Raw genomic sequence first — 14,292 nt, forward strand, 5'->3', positions numbered from 1 at the left:
CCAGGCACTGTCAGGACAGGAGGGTGGGATGAGGAGATGGACGTGAATCTGACCCGGCTTCTTTGAGGGAGCCTGAAGGTAAGGAGGGTGAGGCATGGGCGAGAGTAACGTGATGGTGCAGTTGTCAGCAAGCAGAGGCATGAGTCACAGCAAGCAGAGGCATGAGGTAAAGCAAGCAGAGCCGTGAGTGACAGCAAGTGTGCGCGAGAGTTCGTGGAGGAGGTGGCATCTAGCTTGGGTGGGTGGTGCCATGAGCCCCAGAAGACATCATGGGAGAAATGGAATTGGCCTTTGAGAAATGGGAATTTTAACATGTACAGATGAGCGCTGAAAGTCATCCCCAATAGAGAGGACAGGACGAATGAAAGCAGGAAAGTGGAAAATCAAGAAGTCAGTATGAAAAGGAAAATACTGGTTCATTGGCACCTGGGTTTGCGTGGTAATGTGAGGGAATGTTAAAGAGTGTCTTTCTCTTGATGAAGAATTTTCTGTACTTTTTCCTTAGTGAATAGATGGTACCTTAGGAAATAGAAAATAGCAACAATAATCATGTAGATTGTGATCAAGTTAGGTAGAGTCTTGAATTGCCAAGCTAAGTTTGATTTCATCTGTGGGCAAAGTGATTTCATCATTGGCTTGGTGTCCACACCACCAACCATGCCCATTTCTGTGTTCCTAATTAAACTTGAGTCTCTTCACTCTAAGAGGAACGTGGCCCATCCCACCCAACCCTGAATTAAGAACAAAGTGGTGAGAAGGAATGTCCAAGAAATAGTTTATTCCAAACAAGAAATGCCAACTTGAACAGAACCAGAAAATCTGGTGTTCCTAGGGCAACTTGCAGCTCCTGCCCCTAATTTGTGAACTCAGACCAGTTAAAAAAAAAAAAAAAAAAAATCTTAAGAGCCTCCAGGGTCACAGTGAGGAGAGGAGCAGGTCCATTATTTCCTGGGGGAGGTGGGGAGCAGGTTGGTTGTTGATGGGGACATGAAGTAAAGAAAAGTGTGCAAAACAAGTCAACTGACGAGGACCACACAATCCAGAAATAGCCTCAGTTCAAAGGAGGAAAACAGTGACTATTTCTTTTTTTAAAACAAAAATATAAAACCTCACCATACATTAAAATGTCTTTTAATAAATCTAAGAGATGACATGGACAGCCCCAAGGATTGAGTAATCATGTAAAAAGTGAACAATGGAAGGTGGATGAAAAAATAAAAACACAATCGAACTTCAGCAGGATGTAACAAATATCAAAGACTCCAGGAAGAACATTTGGAAGAATCCTAAACAGGAGGCTTGTTTGCAGAGAAAACTGACCTGCCAGGTGAGTGAAGGAAGAAAGTATCTAAATAATGATGATTATTATGCTGACAAAAAAGGCCATTCAATGAGTCATCCAATGCTTGGGGTTACACACAGGATCTTCTTTAACCCTATAACTCCCCTGCAACGTTAGTTTTATTATCCTCATTTAAAAATGAGGAAACTGCCATTCAGAGCAATTGCATGCCTTGCCTAAGGTCTCCCACTTAGTAGCCAGCAAGGCTGGATTCTGAACACAAACCTGACTCCAAAGTCTAAGCTTTCCCTGCTTATCCCAACATCTTCCAGTTAAAGGCAAGCTTCTCCCTGAGCAGATCAGAACGTAGTTTGCTTTTTGTGTGAACCCATTTTCTTCCTGAAATAAACTTTCTAAGCACCCATGCTTCCTAATGTATAAAGAGGGAGCCGCCCCACCAATACAGATGGGGTACTCTCTGTAAGATGCTGACAAGCTGATTTTACACCCTTCCCAGGAGAGAAAACCCTGAAAGCTGATAGAGTTGGAGAGTTCTGCTGCAGGTCTGGGCTTTCGGGCCAGTTGGATGGGGTGCTGATTACACTCTGTAGGAGTAACCTGACTCTCATCTGAATGGACACCTGTGTGCCATCCCAGCACAAAGGATATGGTGGTGGTGAGTACTGCTGAAATTAAAAGGGTGGTCTTAAATGAGGGGAGGAGCGAGACCGCAGCACTGAGACCTTGGGGACAAGGCTGGTCTGCATGCTGCACCATCTTACAAGGTCAGAAGGACTGTGGCTTGCCAGAGAATGCACATGAAGACACTTCAGGTTTTGCTTCAGGATTTAGGAGTGTTGTTTTCACAGAAGGGGCCAAAATATCAGATATTTATTTTGCTGTCGGGGCTGTGTTTTCTGAAAGTGCTCTCTAACAAGCTAGGGTGTGCCAAATTGCAAAGTCATGACGGTTTAATTGCTTTGGGGAATGGGGGTTCACTTCACATATTAAGGTTATATTTTGCACGTAAAAATGATTTATAAATATCAGAGGTTTTTCATGTTTCCTATCTAATTGGGCTCTCCCCATAATCTTGTAATTTGAAGTGGGGCAGAAGTGTTTCACCCCTTTGGCAGATGCAGAAAACTGAGGCACAGAGAGGGCGTGACTTGTCTGAGGTCACACAGTGAATCAGTCATGGAGATGGGACCAGAACCCAGGCTTCCCAGCTCCAAGTCCAGGGCTCTTTCTGCATCTGATGTTTTCAGGGGCAAGACAGGGACCTTCCGGGCATAAAGAGGGGCTCTGGGTGGGCAGGGCAGAGACAAGTGCAGTCCTGTTGAGCAGCAACAAGTGTGGGCTTAGCTGCTGCAGCCGCGGGTGCAGGTGGTGGTGAGGAGGTTGTTGTTGCACCCATCCTGGAGCTTGCTTTGGGCCTGGCCTCCAGCTCGGCTGTCGGTGTCCAAGAGCTGGCTGCCCTGTCCCTGCTGCCTCCTGAGCCTGCAAACAAGCACAGATCTGAGTTAGTGGTGCAGCATGGGGTTGTGGAGGCATGTCCAGGAGACACGCTGGGCAGGCAGTCAGCTCAAACCCTCCCCTGCCTGGAAGGATTGATCATTAAAGCATCCAGGGTGCTGTGCGCTGGAGCCAGACAGGCCTGGGATCAAAGCACAGCTGAGGCGCACTTGGGTGGGTTACTTAATGCATACAGCCTCAATTTCTCTGTCTATAGAATGGAGATAATAATTCCCATCTTGTGGCTCCTTGTGATGCTTGCTTGAGATCATATATTTATTGTCTGGACAGAGGGAGGGAGGGAACAAGAGAACAAAGGGACTAAAATGGCGCATTTCCGGGTTCTTCATTGTCAATTTTCCCGCGCCCGGGAAAGACACAGGTCGACTGCGCAGGCGCAGTCTGACGTTTGACGAAGAAAATCGAAACCTACCTAGCCGCGCCTACCACCCTGCCCCCGACCCGCCTATGTCCCGCCCCCGACCCGCCTATGCCCCGCCCACTGCCCTCCCACTCCCGGGCCCAAGACATAAAAGCCATTCCCGGCGGGCGCGCGGCGCAAACTTCCTTGGCCCCTGCTCGTGTGCAGACCTAGGAACCTCGCCCGAGAATGCCGGAGCGACTTCGTCGGCCTCCACCGCCAGAGACCGGTGAACCTCGCCCCCCACCCTTCACATTGGCAAGTTAATAAAGTTTTCTTTTACCTTGCTTACTTGCCTATTCTCTGGCACGTACTCTGGTGGTCGTCTGGAGCAAATGAAGTGGTGCCGAAACCCGGGAGGAGACCCCTCCTCAGGGCCCCCCCCCAAAGGTCCGAGGAGCCTCCTCCTTCCACGCCCCAGACGGACCAGGACCTGGACATCGCTTTCCCCACCTCCAAGTCTCCTAGGGGTGAGTACCTTTTGCCTCCCTCTCATATTCCTTGGCCAGAAGTCCTGCGCAGGCCCAAGGCTTTTTTTCCAGTCACCAGGTGACCCAGGGAAGTTCCCAAAGGCAGAGACGTCTGCCCAAAGGAACTCCATTCTGTTCCATGGGAGACCCGTCCAGGACGGAGACGTCCACCTGGAGGTAATCTCCATTCCGTTCCGTGGGAGACCCGTCCAGGATGGAGACGTCCGCCTGGAGGTAATCTCCATTCTGGCTCCAGGAGCCTCCCGCTGGTCTCTAGTGGCTCCAAAGGACGCTTTGTAGCCAGGTAGAGTTCGGTTTCCGTTTCTGCCTATAGGCGAGAGGAAGGCAATGGGAAACCCCCAATCCAAAATACCTAGAGACTCCCCTTTAGGGTGTCTTCTAAAAAATCTCAAAACTTTGCAAATCAGAACAAGATCTCAGACGAAAGCGACTGGTGTTCCTCTCCACTGTGGTGTGGCCACAATATAAATTAGACAATCAGTCTCAATGGCTGCCTGAGGGCACTCTAGACCGTAACATTTTAATCGACCTCAGTAGTTTCTGCTAACGCTTAGGCAAGTGGTCCAAAATTAATTATATACAAGGATTTTGGGCCTTGCATTCTCATCTGGACCTGTGTAGCCAGTGTTCCTTGGCTCAAGTCATGTTGGCTAAGGACGCAGGCCTAACAAAGTCCGAAAAAGGGAGTCATCTTTCCTGTCTGAGTTGCCCGAAGACCTTACTTCCCCTCCCTCCCTTCCACTCCTGCCGTATACTCTACCCCCCCTCCCGCTTCGGCCCCACCTCCTCTTTCGGCTCCACCTCCCCCTCCTGCTCTGGCGGTTGTTCTGCCTCCCTCCTCAGCCCCTCCCACCATTGTTGAGGCTACACTTCCCTCCAACCCCTCGGCACTTCCGCCTGGTCATCTTAGTTCGCCTATCTCTGCCCATACCTGCTCTAAAGATTGCCTAACTACCCCCGCTCCTACTCCCACCCTATCCAACCCCCCTGCGGTCTTAGCACCCTTGTGTGAGGTGGCCGGAGCAGAGGGCGTAGTTAGAGTTCATGTTCCCTTCTCACTAGCAGATCTTTCAAAGATTGAAAAATGCTTAGGAGATTTTTCTGCCAACCCTACAATTTACACCAAAGAGTTTAGATACCTTTGCCAGGCCTACGATTTAACCTGGCATGATCTCCAGGTTATTCTTACCTCTACTCTAAACCTTGAGGAGCAAGAGCGCATCCTAGTGGCCGCCAGGCAGCATGCCAACCAACTACACTTAACAGACCCTGCCTTCCCACTAGGGGAACAAGCAGTCCCCTCTATAGACCCAGACTGGGATTATCAAGTAGGCCAGCCAGGCCGCCAAAGACGAGGTATGATGACTCAATGTCTTCTGGCTGGTATGCAGGCGGCCTCAAATAAGGTAGTAAAATTTAATAAACTAAAATAAATTATTCAAGGTCCAGATGAGAATCCGGCCATATTTTTAAACAGGCTAACTGAGGCTTTAATTCAATACACTTGGTTAGATCCAGCTTCCCCAGCCGGGGCCACTATTCTAGCATCATATTTTATTTCACAATTGGCCTCGGATATTTGGAAAAAACTCCAAAAGGCAGAGGATGGACCTCAAACTCCTATTCAAGACCTAGTCAAGTCAGCCTTCAAGGTCTATAATTCAAGGGAGGAAACGGCTGAGGCCCAACGACAGGCCCGCCTAAAACAGAAGGTACAGCTCCAGACTCAAGCCTTAGTTGCTGCTTTGCAGCCTAGCCGTAACCCAAAACTGGAGAGCAAAACCCCTGGAGGCTCAAAGACAATAAAAAGGGCTTGCTATAAATGCGGTGACCCAGGGCATTGGGCTAATAGATGTCCCCAGAGTCCCCAACCACCTGAGCCAATGCGGCCGTGCTGTAAGTGCGGAGTAGCTGGACACTGGGCTAAAAAGTGTCCTAACCCTCGTCTGCCAACAACTCCTTGTCCAGCATGCCATGAAGAAGGGCACTGGAAGTCTGACTGCCCCACCCTGAAAACGGGCATGGTGCCTCAATGTGATGTCCCTTCTCAGGACCCTGGGAGCTCCTTCCAGCTCTTACATCTGGATGATGACTGAAGGTGCCGGGACTCGGGAACCCCCATCACCCTCACCGAGCCGCGGGTAACTCTCCTGGTAAGACAATTAATTTTTTAATCGACAGCAGGGCTACCTACTCTGTTTTGCCGTCTTTTGAAGGGCCTAGCCTTCCCTCCAATATTTCTGTTGTAGGAGTCAATGGCTCCCCGTCCAGCCCTCGGAAAACCCCACCCCTTAATTGCTGCCTGGCCAACAACTATTTTGCACACTCCTTCCTCATTATCCCCTCATGCCCCACTCCCCTACTGGGCCGAGATGTTTTAAGTCAACTGAAAGCCTGTATCTCCATCCCTACTAGCACCCCCCACCCCACCTGCCATCTGCTTCTAGTATTGACTAACTCAAATGACTCCAACAATCCTACTAACCCTTTCCCCGATTTCCCCATTCCTATCGACCCCCAAGTGTGGGACACCTCCACTCCTGTCCTGGCGGACCATCATCCACCAATACTTATAAAACTTAAAAACCCATCTCAGTTTCCAACCCGCCCACAGTTCTCTCTCTCCACAACACTTACGAGGACTAAAACCAATCATTACTAGGTTACTCAGCCAACACATCCTCATCCCCATTCATTCTCCCTGTAACACCCCAATCCTACCTGTAAAGAAAGCAGATGGAACTTTTCGGTTAGTGCAGGATCTTCATCTTATCAACGAAGCTGTTTGTCCCACCCATCCAGTAGTTCCCAACCCCTATACCCTTCTTTCTCTCATTCCACCTAATACAACACACTTTACTGTACTGGATGTAAAAGATGCATTGTTTTCTATTCCCCTACACCCAGATTGTCAGTTTCTCTTTGCTTTTACATGGGAAGACCCAGACACCCATACCTCCACCCAACTGACATGGACAGTGCTTTCCCAAGGGTTCCGAGACAGCCCCCATTTCTTTGGGCAGGCCCTAGCAAAAGACTTAGCCTCCTGTCCTCTTACCAACAGTAAAATTCTCCAATATGTAGATGACCTTTTACTCTGTAGTCCCACAGGACAGGACTCTCTTTTAGACACTGCGATCCTCCTTAATCATTTAGGATCCAAAGGTTACCGAATATCCAAACACAAAGCTCAACTCTCACAACAATGTGTCATATATTTAGGTATTGAGATCACTCCTACGACACACTCACTTACCACAGACCGCTTAACTCTAATACAAAATCTTTCTCCTCCTCAAGACGCTAAGGAAATTCAATCCTTCCTAGACCTAGTAGGATTTTTCAGACACTGGATTCCTAATTTCGGAATCTTGGCTAAGCCTCTATATGCAGCTGTCAAGGAGACTCCCCAAGGACCTTTGTCTAACCCAAAGTTAATCTATAAACATTTCACTCACCTGAAAAACTGCCTTCTCTCACATCCTACTCTCTCACTCCCAGACTTCCAACGCCCCTTCCAGCTTTTCACAGATGAAAGACAAAAAGTTGCAGTGGGTCCTTCAGCCCAATCTCTAGGTGCCACCTACTGCCCCGTGGCATATCTATCTAAACAATTAGACCCCACCGTACAAGGGTGGCAGCCCTGTCTTCGGGCCCTAGCAGCAGCAGCCTGCCTAACCCAAGAAGCAAAGAAACTCATTAGGGGTGGTAACCTAACAGTCTTCTCTACTCACCGCCTTCAAGATCTTATTGCCCACAGAAGTATTAGCCATCTAACCCCGTCCAGACTCCAACTCTTTCACCTCTTATTCATAGAAGACTCCACCATTGCCCTAGGAGTCTGTTCCTCTCTGAATCCAGCAACCCTACTTCCTGACCCTCTCAAGCAACCTCGTACTGAACACTCCTGTCCAGAAATTTTAGAGGCCCAACCACCTAGTCACTTACATTTACATGACCAGCCATTGGAAGGCTCAGTTAACACTATTTGTAGATGGCAGTTCTTTTATAAATTCTCTAGGAAACAGGCAGGATACGCGGTAGTTACATCTTCTGCTGTCCTAGAAGCTAAGCCTTTACCACAAGGAACAACATCACAGCAGGCAGAACTTACCGCACTAACTAGGGCTCTCCTCCTATCCAGAGGAAAAACAGTAAACATATACACAGACTCCAAGTATGCCTTCTTGATTGCACACACCCACTCTGTCATCTGGAAAGAGAGAGGGTTCCTAACCACCAGTGGTACCCCTATAGTCAACAAAAAACAGATACTCAAACTGCTAGACGCTTTATCAGCGCCTTCCAGAGCAGCCATCATACACTGTAAAGGTCATCAGCCTCCATCTAACTCGGTGGTGGCTGGCAATAACTTTGCCGACACCACTGCCAAGTCGGCAGCCGGATTCTCCACTCCCACGCTTCCCTCTATTTGTTTTCTCTCTCCTCAATATACCCCTACTTATACCCAAGAGGAAAAGACCAAACTATTACAAGATTCAACAGCCAAACTAGCTGCAGACAATTGGATTTACCTTAATAATAAATTAGTTATTCCTGAAACTCAACTCCACACCATTCTAAAAGACATACATAATTCCTACACATAGGACCCAAAGCTTTATATAACCTCCTAAGCCCCCTCATTCACTGCCCCACACTCATGAAACACCTAATGATAATCAACCGACAGTGCTCCACATGCCTCAAGTCAAACCCTCAAGGCGCACTGCGGAATCCCCATCCGAGCCATCAACTCAGAGGGCACCAACCAGGCGAAGATTGGCAAATTGACTTTACCCACATGCCAAGGCATAAAAAATTCAAATATCTCCTAACCCTCGTTGATACTTTTTCAGGATGGATAGAAGCCTATCCTACTACAGGAGAAACCGCCAATATACTTGCCTCCATACTCATTGAACACATTATTCCTAGGTTTGGCCTCCCACTCACTCTTCAGTCTGACAACAGCCCAGCATTCATCTCCAAAGTAGTCCAGCAAGTGGCGACCCTTCTACACATTACCTGGAAACCCCACATCCCTTATAGACCTCAGTCCTCCGGTAAAGTAGAGAAGGCCAACGGGCTCATTAAGCAACTCACCAAACTCTCCCTCGAGACTCGACAATCGTGGGTAACTCTCCTTCCCCTGGCCGTAACCCGGCTGCGAGCAGCCCCACGGAGTCCAAGAGGCCTCAGTCCGTTTGAATTAGTTTACGGCTGGCCCCTCACCCTCCAGCAGTTACCCACCCTTTCTTCTCCGCTGGCAACTTATCTTCCATACCTCACCCTCTTGAGACAACTCCCGAGACAACATGCAGAACTAGCACACCCCCCTCCAACAGATACCTATAGCCCACATCTCTCTCTCAGCCCAGGAGACCAAGTATACTTAAAAGATATCCAAGCCAAAGATCTTCAGCCCAGGTGGAAAGGCCCCTATACTGTCCTCCTATCCACATACACAGCAGCCAAACTTCTAGGACAAACGCACTGGGTCCATATATCACAATTAAAAAAGGCCCCTACCGAAGACAATCAGTGGACATCTACTAGACTTACCCCTATCCGCCTCAAATTCACCAAACTCCCTCAACCACCACATGTTCCCTGACCTCTTGCGCTTATCCCGATTTCTCACCATACTCTATATAAACATAACAGAATTCCAATATATTACCCCAGATCCCTACTTGCCTCCGGATAATAGCCCATCACAGTGGTTTTCCCGCTTACCTTTATAGAACATCTTCAGTGGCAAGGTGTACTCTGTGATTACACTGAAGAGGAAGTCTTATATCACTAGCTTTCTCTTGTATTTCAATCTCTATTACTAACCCAACTTTCATATGGAGATTCTCTATAGTTGAAACTTGGTCACGCAAAAATAAACAGCACTCACAGCTACAAGGTGCTGCTGACTGCCCCCCTTCAGGCTGCCAACCCCATCTTACTATAAATTTCACCCTATCGTGTTGCAGTGTGGCCGGAGCTAAGGCTCTCTGCTTCCTGCACGATCAGACACATTACAATTGTAAGACTTACTGGAAACAAAAGAACCTAGGATGCCCTCATATTTATTGTAAGAGCCATTATGCAACCTTCAGACAGGAGAAACCCACTGCTCTCTTCACCGTTGCGAATCAACGAACCCCCCTTCAATACCAATTAAATATCAAAGACCCATGGGACCCCCGATGGGCAGACGGAGTCAAAGGTGGACTCTACACAGGCTACACAATTCTTAGTTCATATCCCATGGCTACTCTCCTGATAAAAAGAACACTTGTCCAGCAAAAATCCCTTCCTCAAAACATACAAGTCCTACAGAATTTAACCTTAGCCATACAATCACAAGAACAGGCCTTACAAGATCAATTACACTCCTCCAATAAGGACCCCTTCTCATGGTTAAAACTAGTCCATCAAGGGTTAAACCTAACACGGGCAGCCAACCTAACAAATCTCTCCCACTGTTTCCTCTGTGCGGCCCTTGTAAGAGCCCCCTTAGTGGCAGTCCCCTTACCTACTGCTTTCAAGGCTACAACTAACTCTACAGGCACCTCCCAAAAACCGTTCTTACTCCAAGTCCCACTATACCAAAACCCAGAAAATCCAATCCTTCCTTTCTGCTACTCTACCCCAAACACCTCCTGGTGTAATTATACCCAGCCACCCGCTAAGACCCAGATGGCTCCCATCGGAGGTTATTTCTGGTGCAACAAAACCCTCTTCAAGGTCCTTAATCACACATCCATCGGTCAATCCCTCTGTGTCCCAGTGTCCCTAGTACCTAGTTTAACCTTATATAGCAAAGCAGAAATAGCTGAACTCGTCATACAATTTAACCCTCCTCCTAATGATCTCCAAAAACGGGCTGTCTTCCTTCCCCTAGTCATCGGAGTCTCCCTGGCCTCCTCCTTAGTGGCATCAGGGCTTGGAACTGGGGCACTTGCCCACTCGGTACAGTCTACCCGATCTCTAACATCTCAAATCCAAGAGGCCATAGAGGCTTCAGCTGAAAGCCTGGCCTCTCTGCAGCATCAAATTACCTCAGTGGCCCAGGTAGCAGCACAAAATAGGTGAGCATTAGATTTACTTACTGCCGAAAAAGGAGGAACATGTCTCTTCTTAGGAGAAGAATGCTGCTATTACGTAAACGAGTCAGGCCTAGTAGACACTAACATCCAAACCCTAAACAGGATTAAAGCAGAATTAAAAACCTACAATACCCCCTTCACCCCCAGACCACCGGTATGGCTGCTGCCCATAATACAGCAGAGGCTCCCATTCCTAATTCCCATACTAATCCTCTGTCTTATGTTTCGCTCCTGTTTTAATCAAATTTCTCTGAGTCAGAGTTCAAGAGATCACCCATGTCACCTTCAACCAGATGGTCCTACATCCCTATGTCCAGGTGCCAACCATAGACCCTCATAACAACGCCCCCTAACAGCAGGAAGCAGCTAGACAGATGACGCCGCCCCCTATCACCATAATGAATAAAAGGTTGGACTGTCTGGACGGAGGGAGGGAGGGAGCAAAAGAACAAAGGGACTAAAATGGCGCATTTCCAGGTTCTTCATTGTCAACTTTCCCGCGCCCGGGAAAGACACAGGCCGACTGCGCAGGTGCGGTCTGACGTTTGACGAAGAAAATCAAAACCTACCTAGCCGCGCCTACCGCCCCACCCCGCCTATGTCCCGCCCACTGCCCTCCCACTCCCGGGCCCAGGACATAAAAGCCGCTCCCGGCGGGTGCGCGGCGCGAACTTCCTTGGCCCCTGCTCATGTGCGGACCTAGGAACCTCGCCCGAGAACGCCGGAGCGACTTCGTCGGCCTCCACCGCTGGAGACCGGTGAACCTTGCCACCCCCCGCTTCACATTGGCAAGTTAATAAAGTTTTCTTTTACCCTGCTTACTTGCCTATTCTCTGGCACATACTCTGGTGGTCGTCTGGAGCAAATCATTTATATTTTTGTTTACATCATATATTTATATTACCCAGGCTCACAGTTAGTAAAGGTGGTGAGTCCCAGCTGTCATTCATTCAGTATACATGTATTAACTGCCCACTAGTGTACCAGCCACCATGTCTAGGAGCAGGGGATCCTCTGGCAAGCCAAACAGTCATATTCTTTGTCCTCAAGGAGCTCAATGTCGAAAGGGGAGACAGGCACTAATGAAATAATCCCACAATATCCAAATAGTTAAACACAGACTTACAAAATATCCTATTACAAACTATGTTGAGGGGGTGTGATTCCAAACACTGCATTTCCTAGCAGTTGGCCACTTGGTCACCTTTCACGTGTTGGAAGATGTCAGTGTCCCTCTGTTTCTGATCTTCAAGTTAAAGTTCACTCACTATACCACAGCTGTCACTGCCTGTGGATGGCGGCAGCAAGTACGGAATGGAGACATTTAAGGAGGCAATGAGAATTTTTAGAGCAGGGAAGAACTCAACTCACATCCTGGCTCGCAACACTTTCTACTTGGGTTATGTTAGTCAAGTCGCTTTATCTTCTTCTTAGCCTCAGCTTTCTTATGTAAAACTAGGAATTATATCGTTCACTTTGCAGGAGGCTAAGGGGATCATAGAGAATACATGTAAAATATCTAGTATAGGGCTGGGAATAATAATAATTACTCTTAGTTCTACCTTGTTCTGAAAAAGAGGTTTTAGCCTTAATTTTAAAACTAATATGTTTCTTTCCAACAGATTGCAGAGCGGGTTGTCAACACCTGTTGTCTTGATTTAAATGAAAGAGCTGTTTCACCCAGCAAGCCTCTCTATATGCTTGTTATATGCAGGGTCCTGAGGGTTATCCTAAGATGACTACAACAGTCTATGCCCTTTGACAGGTCACAGTTGTGTGTGTGAATGTGAGTGTGTGCACAGTGGGAATGCCTAGTGTTTGCAACAATGCTGGTACTTGAGTAAGTCCTTCAGATAACACTGAAATACCAGCAGCAACAGTGTTTCATAAGACAGTGAATTGGTGGTTCCTTCCCCCAACCCTTCATGCAAAGGCCCAGGACCAAGGTGGGCAGTTCCTCTGCCCCCGTGGCTTGCAGCTCTCCAGACAGGGCAACTGGGAAAGGTGGTCACGGTTAAAATACATTATCCTAGTGAAGTGGGCAGGAACCAGAGGACAGAGCTGGGAGGCTCCATTCGGGTTGAGGCCTTGGTGATGGGATATTTCCTCTTACCCTCAGTTGAAGAGGTGGCTTATCATCCTTCTTAGTAAATATAGACTTTATTTTCTGTCTGTGTTGGCATTTATTTGGACTTTTTGCCTTCAGCACTTGTGTTTAATTGGCTTTTGTGTATTTGACATTAGACCAGAACATTCACAAAATGGGGCTCTCAAAGTTCAAAGGCAGGCCAACATATTTTCTGGGACTCCAGCTGGTAACATGTTCAAACACTGCAAGGATTATTTAAAGAGTGTGTGTTCTTAAAACTGAATTAAAATACCATGACTATAAAATAATGGATTTCAAATAAGATATGATAGCTCATTGATATCTTGAGGCTAAAAAAAAAAAGAATTGTTCAGTACTCAAAGATTGCCTCACTACAATATACTGTCTTAAAACTAGTTGAAATTCTTTTCTGTCCAGCGCTCTTCCCATCCTTCTCACAATTTCTTTTCTTTATCCTTCTCTAAGCTAAACTCTCTTTGTCCAAAACTCCTTAGCTAGTCTGACATAATATCTATGAAGAACACTTGCAAACCAGCAGAAATGAAATAAAATCACTTTGATCTTCATGCTGTTTTTTTTTAAAGCAAAGAAAAAATTTCCATGTAAAAGACATTATCTTCATACTAAAAAGGAACTGCAACATTTTGATCTTCAAGGACAAAGACTTAAGACCAGGAAAATATGGTACAAGCTCTGCTATAATAAAATAACTTATCTTTTGGGCCTCCTCACATAATTTAGTCACATTATTCTTTGTCCAATTCAGTATATTGGCAACTTAAACTGCCTTACCCCAAATTTGGTTCACAGCCTTCATAAGACTGTCTAATAGGCCAGGTGTGGTGGGTTAAACCTGTAATCCCAGCACTTTGGGAGGTTGAGGTGGGTGGATCACCTGAGGTCAGGAGTTCAAGGCCAGCCTTCCCAACAAGGTGAAACCCCATCTCTACTAAAAATACAAAAATTCACTGGGCGTGGTGGCACACACCTATAATCCCAGCTACTTGGGAGGCTGAGGCAGGAGAATTGCTTGAACCTGGGGGGTGGAGGTTGCAGTGAGCCAAGATCATGCCACTGCACTCCAGCCTGGGTGGCAGAGTGAGACTGTGGAAAAAAAAAAAAAAAAAAAAGAAAGAAAGAGAGAGAGAGAGAGACAGAAAGAAAGAAAAAGATTACCTAATTAAAAAAAAATCTTAAAATTTAGTCTTATCTCATTTTTTTCAAAAAATAATTTGGATCCAACCATCATTTGTAAACCAGTGAGTTTGTATTACCATCCCATGACAAAATTCTAAAATAAAAAGCACAAGATCTTCATTTGTATGTATATATGTCTAGATGTGTTTATGTATATATATACATATTACATT

General features: G+C 46.9%; 1 protein-coding gene across 1 annotated transcript in view; it reads right to left on the bottom strand.

Moving 5' to 3' along the window:
* Positions 1-759: 759 nt before the first annotated feature.
* The window catches only part of STK32B (serine/threonine kinase 32B), a 332,155-nt gene continuing 318,622 nt past the window's right edge, over positions 760-14,292 (bottom strand). The window contains exon 11 of the mRNA XM_010370057.2: positions 760-2,782. Coding sequence (XP_010368359.2) covers positions 2,644-2,782 — 139 coding nt within the window. The 3' untranslated portion in view covers positions 760-2,643. The remainder of the gene's footprint in view (positions 2,783-14,292) is intronic.

The sequence above is a fragment of the Rhinopithecus roxellana genome, chromosome 2 (assembly GCF_007565055.1).
Source record: "Rhinopithecus roxellana isolate Shanxi Qingling chromosome 2, ASM756505v1, whole genome shotgun sequence".
NCBI classification, from domain to species: Eukaryota; Metazoa; Chordata; class Mammalia; order Primates; family Cercopithecidae; genus Rhinopithecus; species Rhinopithecus roxellana.